General features: G+C 41.0%; 1 protein-coding gene and 1 long non-coding RNA gene across 9 annotated transcripts in view; one reads left to right on the top strand and one right to left on the bottom strand.

Annotated features, from left to right (window-relative positions):
- The window catches only part of LOC140608608 (uncharacterized), a 347,241-nt gene that overhangs the window by 248,677 nt on the left and 82,038 nt on the right, over positions 1-16,526 (bottom strand). The window lies entirely within an intron of this gene.
- CAV1 (caveolin 1) overlaps positions 1-16,526 on the top strand; it is a 35,721-nt gene that overhangs the window by 3,505 nt on the left and 15,690 nt on the right. For all 3 annotated transcript variants that reach the window (XM_072783344.1, XM_072783343.1, XM_072783345.1), the window contains exon 2: positions 22-186. In XM_072783344.1, coding sequence (XP_072639445.1) covers positions 85-186 — 102 coding nt within the window. In that variant the 5' untranslated portion in view covers positions 22-84. The remainder of the gene's footprint in view (positions 1-21; positions 187-16,526) is intronic.

Below are 16,526 nucleotides of genomic sequence, written 5' to 3'. Positions count from 1 at the left end.
CCCCCCCCCCACCCCGCGCAGGGGCACCTCTACACCGTTCCCATCCGGGAGCAGGGCAACATCTACAAGCCCAACAACAAGGCCATGGCGGAGGAGATGAGCGAGAAGCAGGTGTACGACGCGCACACCAAGGAAATCGACCTGGTCAACCGCGACCCCAAGCATCTCAACGACGACGTGGTCAAGGTAGGGGAGGCGGCCCCGCCCGCCCCGGGGCGCTCCGAGCATCCTCCGCTACCTGGGCCCGCGCGCGCTGCCTCCTGCGCTTGAGGACGCGGGGCCCCGAGTCCCCCCACCCTGCCCTCCCCCATCACCCCGCCGGCTAGTTCGGCTGGAATCTCGCTGACTGCCCTCCTCCTAGAACCCCACTTCTCCCCCGGCCAACACACCTCCAGATCTCCGCGACAGGTTGGCCCGCGCTCCTTGGGCGAGTGAGGCGCTTGGCCCTGCGGGGCACCCTCTTGCCTGTTCCCAGGCTTAAACTCTAGCGAAGGGGGGCGCCCTATTGCACCTAGAATTAAAGCAAGTAAGGTCACTGTGTAAGTTCTTTGTGGCTCGATGACCTATGGGATACCGAGTGGGCAGGTTGTCCCAGCTCAAATCAGGGTAACCTCAAGTTATTTTCTTAACTATAATAAGGTGGGTAAAAATGCTTCAGATTGATATATTATATATCACATATATGGAGAGAGAGCATCTTAACTGGAGGGGGAAAAAGTGGTACTCGTGCACGACCAAGCTAATTTCCACAACCAAAAATAATGAGCGCCTCTGGATTTCTCCCATAGACACCCCTAGCTAGGTATATAAAGTCACTTCTTTAGTGACTGCCTGGGTCAGGCTTCCCCGAGTTAATGAGACACTCAGGCTGGAGTTCCTTTTTATATTTTCAGAATGTGTTTGGTGATTTAAAAAAAAAAAATAATAATAAGGCATCTGAATGAGCTATTGGCCAAACTTAGATTTGAGTCAGTGATCAATTTTTGATTATCATTATATTATTCAACTTTGACCCTCTTAGCAAATTAAGTCAGGGAAATTTATTGTCCGAATCCATCTGGATTGGGAAATCATGGGCTTGAGCCATTCTTGGCAGAGGGTTTTCTTTGAGGAGTGGGGAGGGCCAAGGAAAATCCTGGCCTGGAAGATTATAGCGTGAAGACCCAGTTCTGCACAACTCCAGAACAGCCAATGGGGCAGATGAGCAATTTCCACCTACCCAGTCTCCTATCTGGGGCTGGGAAGAGCCATAGTTCAGAGACTATGCACATTTATGAATAATTTATTTCAAAAAGGGAAACAATTTAACCTGTAACGGGAAGGAAAATGTAACTGTCAGAATTGACTCTCTTGGCTTGCTGGTAGAGGAAAAAGGAAAATTGGAGCATTAGTAGGTTTTTCTACTAGCCAGATTATGAAATATTTAAAAGCAGCAGCAATAAAAAAAAAAAAGTAGCTTATAAACTTGAAATTAGAATTGCTAAAAACGATTTACTAAAAGCGTCACCTTAAAGAGAGGGAAAGACATTTTTGCTTTTTCTCCTTCTCATGTAGCTTTGGACAAGAAGAAGAGATGCCAGGAAAAGAGGCAGATTTCAGAAAGGGCTGGCTTCATTGGAGCCTCCCTGTTGTTCCACCGCAGTGTGAGTGGGGTTCCTGGAGCAAGCAAGCCTCCCAGGATGAGTCAGAGAGGCCAGCAGTGTGGATGTGGGTCTCCACACATAGCATGACTAAGCTGAGAAAGAAAGGCCCCACTGGGAAAAGAGACTTCAACGCAGATGGAAAAAAGGCATAACAGGCTTAGAGGAAATAGCAGTTAACAGAATAGCATTTCAAAGAGCAAGTGTGGGGATCCTCATATTAAAAAAAAAAAAAATTTAAAAGGAAGAGTTACAGCAAGCTCCTGCTGGCCTAGAGAAAGCAAACCCCTCCCATTTGCTCCTATGAGCAAAACAAGACACTCAGACAGAAAAATCCACCTTGGGAAGAATTTGGTAGGCCCATTTACTCAGAGGCCTAGTTGAGAAAGGACTTCGGAGGACTTCCTGCAGAGAGAGGCCCAGGCTACAAGTCCAATTTCTGTCCAAAGAGTGACATCTGCAGTAGCCCAGGAGGGGTAGCCTATAACCTGCAGAGACTCCTGTTTTAGAAGTGCTTTTCAAAAAAAAAAAAAAAAAGTGCTTTCTATGAGTCCCAGCACAAACATGATGACAGAAACAAGTATGACCCTCTCCATGTTACACGGCAGTAAATAAACTTTCCTAAATTTTACTTTTGACAACATAGACTTCTTAAAATAACAAAAACATCCAAAGTTTTACTGTTAATGCATGGTAGCTTAAAATGTCAGGTGATAATAAAGAAACAGTGATCAGGGTACCAAATCAGGTATGGAAAGTTCTGTTTAAAGGCAAGCAGCTCTGTAAGAGCTGCCTTTGCCAATTCTATAATCACTAGCCAGTTGTGGCTCTTTCCGTTTAAATTTCAAGTAGTTAACATTATTATAATTAAAATTCAGTTCTTTAGGCACACTAGCCACATCCTGAGTTCTCAACACGAGGTTACTGGCTCCCAAATTGGACAGCACAGGCTTATAACATTTCCATCATCCTGGAAATTGCTTTTGGACAGCGCCAGACTAGTTCTTTACATTTTAAAAAGGCTCTTATACCAAGTTTAGAAAAAGAACTCTAGATGGAGAAGAAATGAAACCCTGATGTACAGTGTGAGGCGCAGCATGGTGTATCTGCACAGTATCCTTTCAGTCTCATAAAACAGCTACTCAGGGAGAGAAAGAAAAGTCAGCAGATTAGTCTATACAATTTAATTCCAAGAAGTTCGGTCTCCTACCTTACCTAAAGGTCTGCTGTACTATATTACATCTCTATAGACATTTATCCCAAAATAGTAGGCTATGAATGCTTTTTAAAATTTCCTCTGATTAAAGCGATGACAACTTCAGACCCTTCATTCTCCCTCTGAAATTTCTATGTCTTCTTTTTATGTTCACATTTTCATTTGTATGTTTACTATGTACTTAACTGGAATTTCCATATAAATAAAACATCAGATTTATGATTCTGACATCATATTAGCCACCAATAAATTAATTTGTTAAACTCACCCTATGCTAGACTATACACTGCACGACATACTAGAAAGCATAATTCCTAAAATAAGTTGTAGCAATCACAAGGGTTAGAGTTAGAGAGACAAGACGCATATGGATAAAAAGTTTTAAAGAATACACTATAACACAATACTAAGTCACTGCCAAATGGTAACTAATGGATCCTTTTCTGCTTTGACTACTAGGAAACATAGTTAGATTTTAAGTTTCATTAATATGCATCACTACCATCTCCCACTCTTGGTTTTGTATTTTCACTTTCTTTTTTAATTGACATGCTATTTTATGTGGTCTCTACTGTGAACCTTCTCATTATCATTTTGGTAATAAATCAAAAGCAAGCAGTATTTAGGGGGAGTGGGGGGGAAATAAAAAAAGGAAAAAAGTAAGCAGTATTGAATATTGAATAATAAAAAGGTTTTTAAAAAGTGAATGATACTATGTTGATCTTGGTAATCAAACAATGTAGGTGTACATCAGATCATCACATTGTACACTTCGGGGTTTTTTGGTTTTGTTTTCGTTTTAAGATTTTATTTATTCATGAGAGACACACAGAGAGAGGCAGAGACACAGGCAGAGGGACAAGCAGGCTCCCTGCAGGGATTGATAGAGGAGTCGATCCCAGGACCCGGGGGCCACGACCTGAGCTGAAGGCAGACACTCATCCACTGAGCCACCCAGGCGTCCAACATTGTACACCTTGAATACATACAATTATATTTGTCAATTATTCTTCAATAAAGTTTGTTTTTTTTTAAGTGAATGGTATTGGTAGTGTTAGGGAGATCCTACTGTGGATAGGACAATGGGGTCGGGGAAGGAAGATGGATTCTAGATAGTTTAATAGAGAAGGGCATGAAGGAGTACAGTCTGAGTTGGATCATGAAGGGCAAACAGCTGAGAAAAGCACAGGAGGGCTTCAAAATAAGCAAGGCATGGAGATGGGAATGTCTCATACCAGGCATGATGGAAGGTTTCGTAGCCCATTTTGATTGAAAGCAGAGAATTCACGTGGCAGAGTGGTAGGTCATAAAGGTGAACGGACTGATCATGGCCACTTGGCAGAGGCCTTTATCCAGCACTCATGAGAAGTTTGGACTTTATCATCTCAACAGTGAGAAGGCAAGACTTCAGGCTTGAGTATGACAAGATGAGGGTGGGCTTTCTCAAAGATGACTGGCTAAGCTACAGGATGTGATGAAAGGTAGCCAGTCTGGTTGAGCAGAGAACAGTGAAGACATAATTGCACTGTGGTCTAGACATGAAAAAGAAGGACAGTGTGCAGTGGCACTGGAGACAAAATCAGAGAAGCATAAAATGACAGGATTTTAGAATTGGAAGAGAACATAATGGCTCCCAGCCCAACTTCCAATCCCTTGAAAGAAATTTAAGGGCCATAGAAGTTTAAAATTTTTATCCATGTTTTCAGACGGTCACTGTGCAAAACAGATATTTTGAAATGTATGATAAAGGGAAGAATGGACAAGATTATGTGATTCATGTAGACTATTGCTATGAGGGGAGAAATGAATTGAGATGATTCTGAGATTAGTCCTGAGAAGAATCAGAACATCTGAGAGAAGACTTCTGTTTGAAAATAAAAATATACATTTGTAACTTTCCATCATAAAACTTGAATATAATCATTCTTAAATATGCTCAAACACAAAATTTTCTTTGGCAGCCAAAAAAAAAGTCATACACATGGTAATCAGATCGGTTCTGATTTCAAAATGACATCCCAACGTCTTCTTGATCTTTTTCAACTGGAAGGCATCCTAAAGTGATTGATTGATCTCAATATAATGGCAATTACAAATTCCATATTTATTTGATATACATATAATCAAAGCCTAAGATTTAAAAGATCAGATTGTCTCAAAGCCCTCAACACCCTGTTATTACTCTCTTCCGTTGGAATTGGTATTGGTTTCGTTTGTCTGTTTGTTTAGGAGACAGCTCCACACGATGGTGAGTGGTGACGGATATTTTGCCACAAATGAGATCATGCACAGATTTCAGAATCCCCTGCTTGTAAAGGAGCAGGATGGTCATTTTTGGCGGGAAATTTTCTCACATCACTGAGCAAAAAACAATACTAAAATGAGGGATATTATTTATTCTTACGCATCCGCAAACACTTTCAACAATGATATACATTTTAAGTGATTCTTAAAACAAAGTCTCTTCTTTCTTCTCCATCTCCTGTCACCAAAAAATAATTTGAATTATGAAAAATACGTTTGAATTATGAAAAAGCTCACGATGTGTCTTATTCTTCCAATTAATAGCAGTGTTGGCTCCATTTTAAAAGGGCTTACAGTGAGAACAGCTGCAATAGTAAGCAGCATCTGGAAAGTCCAGTAATTTGAAAAACCACCTGCTTATGGTCCTGCCCACTCAAGTCCATAAAATAACAGACTTTTTCATATTCTGAATGAAACTGCTTTTCAGTTTGCCCTACTTTTCAACATAAGTTCTCTATGAGGAAATACCCACAGAGAATTCGCCCCTACAAGAATGGGGCTGTGTGCACTGACCTGTGGGGTTCTGGGCCCTTTCATGATCCTTCTGGCTTGGTTTGTGTGGGGAATGGGAAAGACTGCTGTTTTCATACAAAGATTTTTTTTTAAGATTTTATTTATTCATGAGAAATACAGAGAGAGAGAGAGAGAGAGAGAAGCAGAGACACAGGCAGAGGGAAAGCAGGCTCCATGCAAGGAGCCTGATGCGGGACTCGATCCCAAGACCCCAGGATCACATCCTGGCCCAAGGCAGGCGCTAAACTGCTAAGCCACCCAGGGATCCCCACAAAGATGGTTTATGCCAAGAAGCACATGCTGTCTCTTCTTCTACACTCTGGACCTTGTATATTATGTCCTTTATGGTACCCTAAGGCCATGGAGAAAGAGATTTGCATAGTATACTTCTTTTAAAAGAAGTTCCTAAAAAAAAGAAACCCTCAGCCCCTAGACAAATGCCTGACATATACCCTGATAGAGTGGAAAACTATTGCGCCAAGATAAGAAAAAATATTTTTGTGAATTTTGTAACTTTCTCCTCCAAAACTTGAATGTAATCATTCTTAAACATGCACAGACACAAAATTCCTCTTCTTTAATAGTCAAAGAAGGGCATGCACATAGTAATCGGGTCAGTTTGGGTTTCAACATAATGGCCTATTGCTTTCATGATCTCTTTCAACTAGAAAGCATCTAGTCCCATTAGTGTGGGACTGGACCCCAAGGAAGGAGTAAAGAATGTCAAGGCCAACAGGTTTCTTTCCCTCGGTAGTCCCTAAGAATTAGGCTTATAAATGGGATCAAACTTCTTTAGCTCATAAAAGCTAATAAACACCAGCCCTAAAAATATTTTGGGCAAGCTATTTTGTTTCTATGCTTCAATTTATCTAACTATAAAGAAAAGAATGAGAGTCATTTTCATACGATAGCACTCCCTCTGAAAGTCATCCACCTTTCAATAAATAATTATTATGCACCGTGCTGGTGGCTACCGTATGTAACTAGATATGAGCACCACTCACGCGGAGTTTATAGCTACTTCCTTGCTTCTCTTTATACAGTTTCCTTTGCAAACTTTTGTTGGAATTCTTTTACCAAATTCCACTGTCTGCTAAAACTTTATAACCATCAGGGCTTAGTTCAAAAAAATGACTCATCTATAATGTCTCTAATTGTTCCTGAGCCAGTAATCAAGGCATGGGCAAAATAAGAAACATATATATTTTTAAACAATTTGCCTCTGTTCTGGTCCTACACGAAATATGATTAAATTGTGGGAAATATTTCTGTTCTTCTTTCATATTCTCTCTTCCTGTATTGGCTCTCAACTTCCAACATTTGTATTGAAAATTTGAAATTTGCAGCTCTTTAAAAACCCCACAGACTCTTTACAAATCCAAGAGGGCTTTCAAATGTGGCTAGGCATCTGAATCACCGAGGAATTTTTGAAAACACAGGTGCTTGAGCTTACTACACAGATCTATTAAATTAGAATATGTAGGGCTGGAGCCTAAGGATCTATATTTTTCAAAGTTCCCTGTATAATTACATTGTGAAGTCAGATTTAGAAAGGGTGGCTTACAGACATACACTCTGGGTAGTTCTATCCCAAGAAAATAGAGGACTGTAGAGTAACACTACATAACTCTAGACATTCTCCTTGCCAGAAGAATATTTGAGGGTCAGGCCAGTTTGAACTCAGAGAGTTTCGAAACACCATGAAGAGCTCCCAAACCAACTTTGTTCAATGGTTCTCCACCCTGTGAGGCCACTTGGGCTTAGAGCCAACCATAAACTTAGCATTGCTGGGTCACTGGGAGTGGGGCAGCCATATGCTTTAGGTTGTCCCATACAGACAAGGTAATACTGATCAGCCCTGAGTAACTATTAGGGGCACTATCGATAGTGCCCTTTCCACATTCAGAAGTGTCCTAGCATGGAAGAAAAATTATATGGTCACAGATGGATTGGCAATGGCCTATAGCTGATTCCTATAACCTGGAAATACATCAGGAATCCCTACACACACTAATTTTTAGCAGAATGGGCATAATTTCCACGCGCCAGTCATGGCATGCCTTTGTTTCCTCGCTACTCTCCAGCATGACCCCTCTCTTGCCCTTCATCACAGCCATCAAGCCGCACTATAACTTGAAGGAGGCACTCTTACAGGCCAACCTACTACACCCTCAAACCTTGGTTTCTTTCCTTGCAACATAGGGTTAATGAAAGTGACATCCTTCCATCACATATGTTGTCAGCTCCTCCATCAAAGATTAAAATGTTTAAAATAGTTTTAACTATTTTTCAGTTAGTCCAGGAAACATAAAATGGCATGCTTTCACACGAACCATTGTTTAGGGTGGGGGAAGTGTTTTTAATTTTGTCTTAAAGGAAATCTGCATGATCCATGTACTGTGCAACTACCAGGGGAATTAATTGGTGGAACAGATTTACACCTGCAAGGAATACATATTTCCTGCCTCTCATGGGAACTATGTTGATGTTTCAGATATAAAATACATCTTGTTTTCTTTATTGAACCTTGAGAAGATGTCTTCTTGTCATTATTTCATGGCAGGGGAAATACATATTCCTAAAGGCATAACCAAGCTTCCTCTTTAGTCATTGTCAGCTGTGTAGGTAATTAAGAGCCAGACATTTTTAATTTGGAGGAGGCTTAAATTTTGATACTATGTGTATGTACTTAATAGCACTTAGAGTAATTTAAAAGTGAATTTTTTAAGAATTGCATTTCAATTTTCAATTCCTGAGCCCAGCAAAGACACTACAGTACAAACGGGCATTGATAGAGTCTACATAAAAAGACAAATTGTGTTTAGAGACTGCACTGGATCATATCCTTTTTGTTGTGGATTTCAAACACAATTACATTTTCTTACTTACAATGAGTAACCGGAAAAGATGCTGATATCTAGACCCAAGTAGTGAGAAAGTGGAAATCTGGGAGAAAAAAGAAACAGAAAGAAAAAACCACAAGGCCCCTTCTCCCTATCCTGCCACCCACTCTGGGCTGGACTGAGCATTTTGCACATGCCAACTTCGGAATCCCCACATCTATTTCTTTGCACAATGCTACCGTGTCTGAGGACAGTGTGGCCAGAGCAAGGGACACAAGCAGGACCCAGATCAGCAGAGCCTTTGGTGCCCGCCAAGGCATTTGTCCCCTTATAGGCCACAGCAATGCACTGAGGCATTATTAGGCCAGGAAGCCAACTCATGAGGCCATTGCTAATAGAGAGGGCTAACTGTAAGCAATGGGGCCAACCAAAGAATGCCAGGTGGGCAGGAGAGAGTGAAACAGAAGATGGGATGCTTCCTCCAACACTCCTACAGGCTCACTCGGAGGCACAGAGTCCTCCTCCGTTGACCCTTTGAGGTGGAAACTATTATTATCACCATCACATTCACTTTGTAGATAAGGAAACTCAGGCTTAGCCATTTACTCGGAACTACAGAGGTAAAAAATAGCTAAGTCAGTTTGAATCTAGACAGTGAGACCCTAGAGCCCAGGTTTTTAACCACTGCACTCCAGCGCCCCTCTCTCTCTTCAGCATTAGATCATAATCCAAGTAGACAGTGGTGTCACCATCGTGCAGAAAGAGATGGCTGTGTCCTTAGAGTGTGTGGGCAGCATTTAGCAAGGGGGATTCCAGACGTCCCCTGAGTTGGGAATGACAGGCTTATAGCTCTAAGGACAGACTCTAGATCCTGGCAGGTAGGCTGGGGAGGGAGAGGGAAGGACCAACGTGAAGACTAATGTAAAATCTCAGACCTCAAGAGATCTGGATGCTGGCTGAGTTCCCAATAAGCCAGGGAGGATCAAATCTCAAAGACCAGAATTGGGGTACAAAGTGGGGGAGAGGTCTCAGTGATTAGAAGTACAAAGCATGCCCAGAACCAGACAAACTGCAACGGTGGCTTGTGCTAAGTCACATGAGTCTTTAAAGCACTCTGATGGTCCAGGGAAGAGTCTAGGGTGTGGCGAACCCTGCCTGGGTATGTGGGGAGGAGCAAGTGTGAGAGAAGGAAGCAGGTCCTGACAGGCACTTTGAATTTAACAGCTTCATTTAAGGCTTTCCGTTTACCTGTTAGATTTCCAGACATTTGTGCCATTACAGTAATTCATTGTGAAAACAGAAAACAATTGAGAAAAACCTTGGTTTTGTGCTAGTGGGAGAAATGCCTCTTTAATCCTGCTAGTAGTTTCTCTGAGACTTCCTCCCTAGTAATTATGTATTTGTTCTCAAAAACAAATGCCAGAAGTAAGGAACAGACTTAATAGGGCATTTTACAAGGCACCATTAATCTCTCAGAAGAACAATTGAAATGTTCCGTCAATCATGACTCACTGTTGGCCTTTTCTATATGATTAGCAGTAATAATAGATAGCTGGAAATGAGTTTACCAAAATATGTCAAGGAAATGGAATTGCATCCATTGGCTTTCACCACCAATTATTTTGGTTAGGCCCACAGATCTATCCCTCACTTGATCCTGAGCATCATGCTTTTTAGTAAGGAGAGAAAGTTTTTTGTTTAAAATAGTTAATAACCACCAATTCCCCAAACTATTTTGAGCAAGCCCCTACATTACTCTTGTTATAGAGGTGAGAATGAGAATCATTCTCTAATAATGTGCTCCCTTAGGAAGGCCATTCAACACATACTTAGGAAGCACCTGCCCCATACCAGGCGCAGAGCACGTCACGAGTCCTACTGCCTGCCTATCAGAACTGCAGCCATCCGCCAGGGCTCACCTGAGACATGGGGGCTTCTGTTAGCCCTTGCTGACCACCCTCACAGGAACTGGCCGTCTCTTCTTTTCACTTCCACCGCACTTTTTAATCTCTATTTTGGCATACATCACAGCCATCTAAGTCTTTCACTTCTCTGTCCGCAGGCTCCTCCCCACTTTTCCTCCCCATTGCATGCCTGAGTCCTTCAGAGTAGGACAGTGGCACCCTGATGGCCCCAGAACCGTGGTTGCCCAGGACCTATCTCAGGGTGCCACACTAAGTCCGCCGTTAGAAATGGATGTAAAAAAAAAAAAAGAAAAGAAATGGCTGTCAAATTGAATCTGCTGAAAAATCTGAAATTCTTCTTTAAGTAACTGAATGTCTCCTGTGAATGAAAAGACAATAGGATTACATTATTGAATGTCTTTCTTTGCCCATTTTCCTTATGGCAGCCACATTTTTTTTAAAGATTTTGTTTACTTATTCAAGAGACACACAGAGAGAGAAAGGCAGAGACTTAGGCAGAGGGAGAAGCAGGTTTCCCGTGAAGAGCCTGATGTAGATTCGATCCCAGGACTCCCTGAGCCAAAGGCAGATGCTCAACCACTGAGCCACCCAGGTGTCCCTAGCAAACACATTTTAAACCTTCTAAGAAAAAGCATATCCAAATAAAAAGAAATCCAGAAATACTCTATTTACCAAGGTAAAGAGAAAACATGATCTGTGCATATATTTACTATGAAGAGTTTTATATTTATCTCTTGTTTGAGGAGAACATAGATGCTTCTCTTCTGAGCCTTCAGTAAGCAGGCTATGGCACCTGGATGGTCATCTGGGGCCTGGAGGATAAGGCTAATCTCCTAAGTATCTGGCAGACAGGGCAAGCAAATTCCCAGAATGCCAAGAGATGCCATCACTGCTGTTGGCATTGCCCACTGGGGCAGAAATGTGAAGACTGACAGGTGGATCTCAGGCCACATGAGAAATTCCTTGCAAAGAGAGTGGTGGAAGGACTCCCTGTCAGACTACCTATATGCCTCTGGACAATGGCAAACATCAGAGGTATGACTAGGTCAGGAGACAGCCTTGAAGAAAAATCCAAACTTTGCACACCTGAAGGAGACAACAGCTTTGAGAAACCCAAGCTTCTTTTTCCTTCTCTTTGGCTTTATTATTTCTAGATGTTAAGTACCCAGAGCTTTGACATGTTACTAGCTGGGAAATGGTGACCATTAATATCTACTATCCCAACAGCATAGAAGTTTCTTTGTACCTCAGAAGTGGTCTTTCATAGATCTCAGATGGCTTCCCAGAAGAAAAAAAAAAAAAAAAAAAACAGACAAAAGACATAGATGTCTCTAGAAAAAAACAGACATCATTCATTTCATTGTTGATGTCTGTACCAAGTGAAACAAATGTTAGCTTCTTCTCCAGATATGATTCTCTCTCTCAACTCTTGTGGATTTACTGTAACATGTATATAAGTAAGACTCCTCAATTTGACTCCAAATAGTTTCCCTATCAACAAGTTAAGTATAGGAGATCAGGATCATTATTAAGTTAAAGACTAGGAAATAACCACTAAAAAAGGATGATGATGTGTAATGAGAATTTTAGATGTGACTAGTATCTACCATACAGCCGGGACCACAGGCCTAGCACACTTAATATTTTACCAGTGACAGGAATGAACAAGTTAAAAGGACCCACAACCTATAAATGACACCAATTACAATGACTTTGTTAACATCTGTGATAAAAATAACATCAAAGTGACTTTGACAATACCAATAACCCATAAAAATAAAATAAAGACCTATATACAAAGTGAGATAATGTTAAATGACTAGAAATAACAAACATAGATATTAAGAAGAAAACAAATAGGTAAATTTATGAAAAATAAGAAAATATCAGGAAAGGGTTGTCATTTCTGGGAGCTTGGGGTGCGGAAACCCAAGACGCTTGGTGAGTATAACAGATATGCTCGTAATTCCACAGTTCCCAAGGGACCAAGATCTCCACAGTGATAATCACTATTATAAGTGTGCCCTTAAATGAATCCACCGTGCTCCATTTCCCTCGAGCAATAGGGGATGCAAACTAAGTCTACCAGTTGTTCATAAATAATAACCACCCCAATAAGTTAACGATAGTTTAAAGGAAGTATAATGGATGGAATCAAAAGGACAGTGCAATCAGAAGAAATGTCACCTACAAGATTCTCTACCTCATTTGCTCTTTGTCACACTTATTAAGAATGGGTTCCTATGTTGACCTTATGAGGGAAGTAGAGATGCTAGAAAGATCCTAAGGAAGAGCAAAAGTAAGGAGATGAGGGATGAAGAGAAGCCCCCAGGTATGGCTGAGGAGGGACTGCTTTGTCTGGACAGTTCGTTAGAAGAGCTGGAAGGAAACCTGGGATATAGTTGCCTTCAGGTATGCCAGGTTATTAAGAGACTTACAGGAAAAATCCCGCTCAAACACAATCACCATTTGGGAAAAGAAAAAAGGAGGAAGGGTTTTACACTTTCTTTTTTTAATGTATCCTAGGAGAAGAAAATCCAAGTAATAAGAGTGGTTAACCCCAGGAATGTGTCTACAATAATTGTGTGCGAAATTCCTTACCTGTCTATGTTAATTCTCAAATCCCTCTACCTCTACAATTACAGTTAGGTGTATGACAACATTGGCATACCGTCTCACAATTAAGCACTGGCATACATACGAACACTTTCCTCTATTGCAGCAGGATACCTGGTTTGTTTGGGGGCAAAGAGGAGTTAGGACGGCATGGTTTTATTTTTTTAATTTATTTTTATTTATTTATTTAGTTTTTTGACGGCATGGTTTTAAACAGTGGTTGAGAATGCAAGTGGTAAACAGCTGAAAGTAGAACACTGCAAAATGCATGCATTGTATGTACCGAAAGGTCAGTATGAAACATTATCTTTATGGCAGGCCTGCCCATCCACTCCCTCCTACACATTGCATATTCATACAGTTTCTCAGCTTGTATAACCCCTATTGTGATTTAAACTCATGAGAGAGTATGGCTCCTGCAAAGGGTGGCTGTTTTGTGACTTTAGACCCTTACCAAGCTATAGATCACCCGGGGAACATTTTTAAAATACCTTTGTGTCTATCCCGTCCCTAGAAATTCTAGTTGAACTGATCTATGATGGGGCCCAGGCCTACGTACTGTGTTTTGTTTTGTTTTTGAAAGTTCCCCAGGTGAGGCTAATGTAGAGCTGGAACTGAATCTGTTTCAGACTCTCAGTTAGAATTCCTTAAAAACATGTGCCAAGAGAAAACTTTCAGGACCATAGGACCACAGTGGGAGAAATTATTACTTCTTTAGGTCATCAGTTTTGGGGAGTCCTTCACATCGTTATTGGAATATGATATTGTCTCTCAAATTACAAAAAAAAAAATACCTTTTGGAACTCTACTGTAGCAATTGCAAAAGACAGACATTGTATGTGGAATAAATCTCATGGCACTTACATAATCCGGGCCTGTTCTTTCCCCTTTCTTTTGCTTGGTTTTTCTATTCTCCTTAAGAGGAAGATCATCCGGTTAGAGTGTCATCCCTATGTCCCTTTTTCTACCTGGGTTCATGGCTCAGGCATACTAACAATGGAGCTAACAACATGCACTGGTTTTTCTAATGATGCAGAGGCCACAGGAGGCTTCAGTGGACCTAGGGACAGGCAGGTCTCCTTCATTTCTCCAGTGCCTGACACAGAGAAGAGATTTCAAGTCACTAAGAAGTGCTTTACTGATGCCAATCACTCTTCAGAGCAGATGGGGAAACTGAGCCTCATTAGAAATCTGAATTCTAGCCCTCTCTTGGACCCTGACCACAAGTGTTACCTTGGGCCTTGAAAATGCCACTTGGACCCTATGGACAGCAGTTTCTTCACCTATAGCAATGAAGAAGAGGCTAGATGGTCCCTAAATTGCTCTCATTTCTAAAATCCTGTGATCTAGTTGACCAGTATTCACAAAAGAGTGGGACCCTGTAAGGTGCCTGAAGTCCATTCAGAGAGAATTGGTGGAAGACTTCTCATCCACTACTACTTTCATTACCTTTGTAGATTTTACCGTCATCCTCAGTCTTAATATTCAGGCTGTGGGGTTTAGCTAAATCATCTTTGAAATACTGAGCTATCAAAAAACAAAAACAAAAAAAAAAAGAAAAAGAAAAAGAAATACTGAGCTATCGACAGAGGGCATGTTGAATGCAAATATACCACAAAGAAATATTTGAGAATAAAGAGACCAAGAGCTGGAGTTCATTTCCCCTTCTCATTTGTGCTCAGAACTCTGTGGTCTTCCCTTTTATTGCCCTTGCCTCAAAATTGGGCTGTTACTGTTCTTAGATCAGAAAATGGGTTCCAAAGTAGGTTACAAACTTTCAGTAATCTTTTTTTTTTTTTTTTTTTTGTAACCAGCTCATTCCTCTTAGTTCACACAACAGAGTGCATCATTCCTTGCAACTTCAGTTAGAGTAATGGTCTTTAAAAGGGTCTAGCTAAATAAAAATTGCTCAGACTTTCTGAGTGCTGACAGTTGTCAAATTCACCAAGTTCGTGTGGCCACATTTCTGAAGCTCCTTTAACAGCCCATCTGTGAGCAATAAGATCAGATGACTAAGAACTACAGAGCAGAAGCACTGTTACTTTGAGTCAGATTTTCCCATTAGCCAAGCTACGGTTTATTTCTCTCTGACCCATAAAAAGTTTCAAATTTAGGGCCTCGTATGATTTTAATCCCATCACTTAGCACCCAGACTGTATGATTCTGAAGGTAAACATGAAGTTGTTTGTATTCCAGACTACCTGAACGTTCTTCAGGAACTCCTCAGCAACCTAAGCAGAGCTATGTCTACATCTGTCGGTCTGAACTTAAATTTCATGAGAAGCAAAAACTGAATTGATCTGACTTCTCTGTCATTTAGTCACCTTTGATCACTAATTTACCAAAATTACCGTGGCTGGGTTAGAAGAAATTAATGCAATCAATAAATGCAATTAATAACCCTTGGACAGGATAATAAGACATTCAGAACTTCTTTCCTAAAGGAGCTTTTATCAAGTTGGTGCTCTTGTAAATAGAAGAGAGAAATATAACGTAGCAAATGGCAGCATTCATCAATTCGTTCATTAATTCAGCAAGTATTAACTTAGTATATTTCAGGGAGCTTATAGTCTAGTAGCAGAAATATTTGTGTGTGTGTGTGTCTCTCTCTCTCTCTCACAAACACTCAGTCACTAGCTCAAACCATTAAATAAATGTCGGAGAGGCTGGATGATAAAAACATCAAGGTGAGAAAAGACTTCAAAGACCAGAAGTCTTTGAAGAAAGAACATTTAGGTTAACACATGACCAATAATGCCAATATAGCCAGGTGAACCGTGATGGAAAGAGTGTTCCAAGCAAAACCAAGAGCAGGCGGGAAGGCCCTAAAGCCAGGAAGGGCTTGGGCCATTGTCCTGAACAAAATTACTCAAAGTTCCAGTGTCCATTCAAATGATTATTGATTTGAGGAAGAGCAAGAAAATGAATTCCTTTTCCTTAAAAGTTAAGGTAGTGCACCACAGAGGGACGTCACCTCTCCTTGGTAAGGATTCCTGAGTGAGCTTGAACAGCCAGAGACCATCTCTATTTCATTTGCACCACACCCTTTTCAATGACCCATAACCAGCTCATCAACTCTATTCTGGCTCTATTTCCTTGTTTGGCTTCCTCCATCCTCAAAGAGTAGGTGCTTCATACATATTGAATGAATAAGTGTATGAATGAGCTCACGAGGCCACAGTACTATAAACCAAAAGTTTCTGGAATAAATATACAAGCATTCTAGGCTATAAATATTTCTAAAGTTCAGGTCCTATCTCATCACATCAAAATTCTGATTTTCTGGAGCAGCGGTTTTCAATCAGGGATAATTATGCCCCCTTTCCCCCACCCCAGGGGACATTTGGCAACGTCTGCAGTTATTTTCAGTTGTCACAATTTGGGGGGTACTACTGGCATCTAATGGGTAGAGGACAGGGATACTGATAATTGCTTTACAGTGCACAGGACAGCACCCTTATCTTCACCC

The sequence above is a fragment of the Canis lupus genome, chromosome 18 (genome assembly GCF_048164855.1).
Source record: "Canis lupus baileyi chromosome 18, mCanLup2.hap1, whole genome shotgun sequence".
In the NCBI taxonomy this organism is placed as follows: Eukaryota; Metazoa; Chordata; class Mammalia; order Carnivora; family Canidae; genus Canis; species Canis lupus.
Note: the sequence above shows the minus strand (reverse complement) of the source record. Positions and strands in the feature narration are given on the sequence as shown.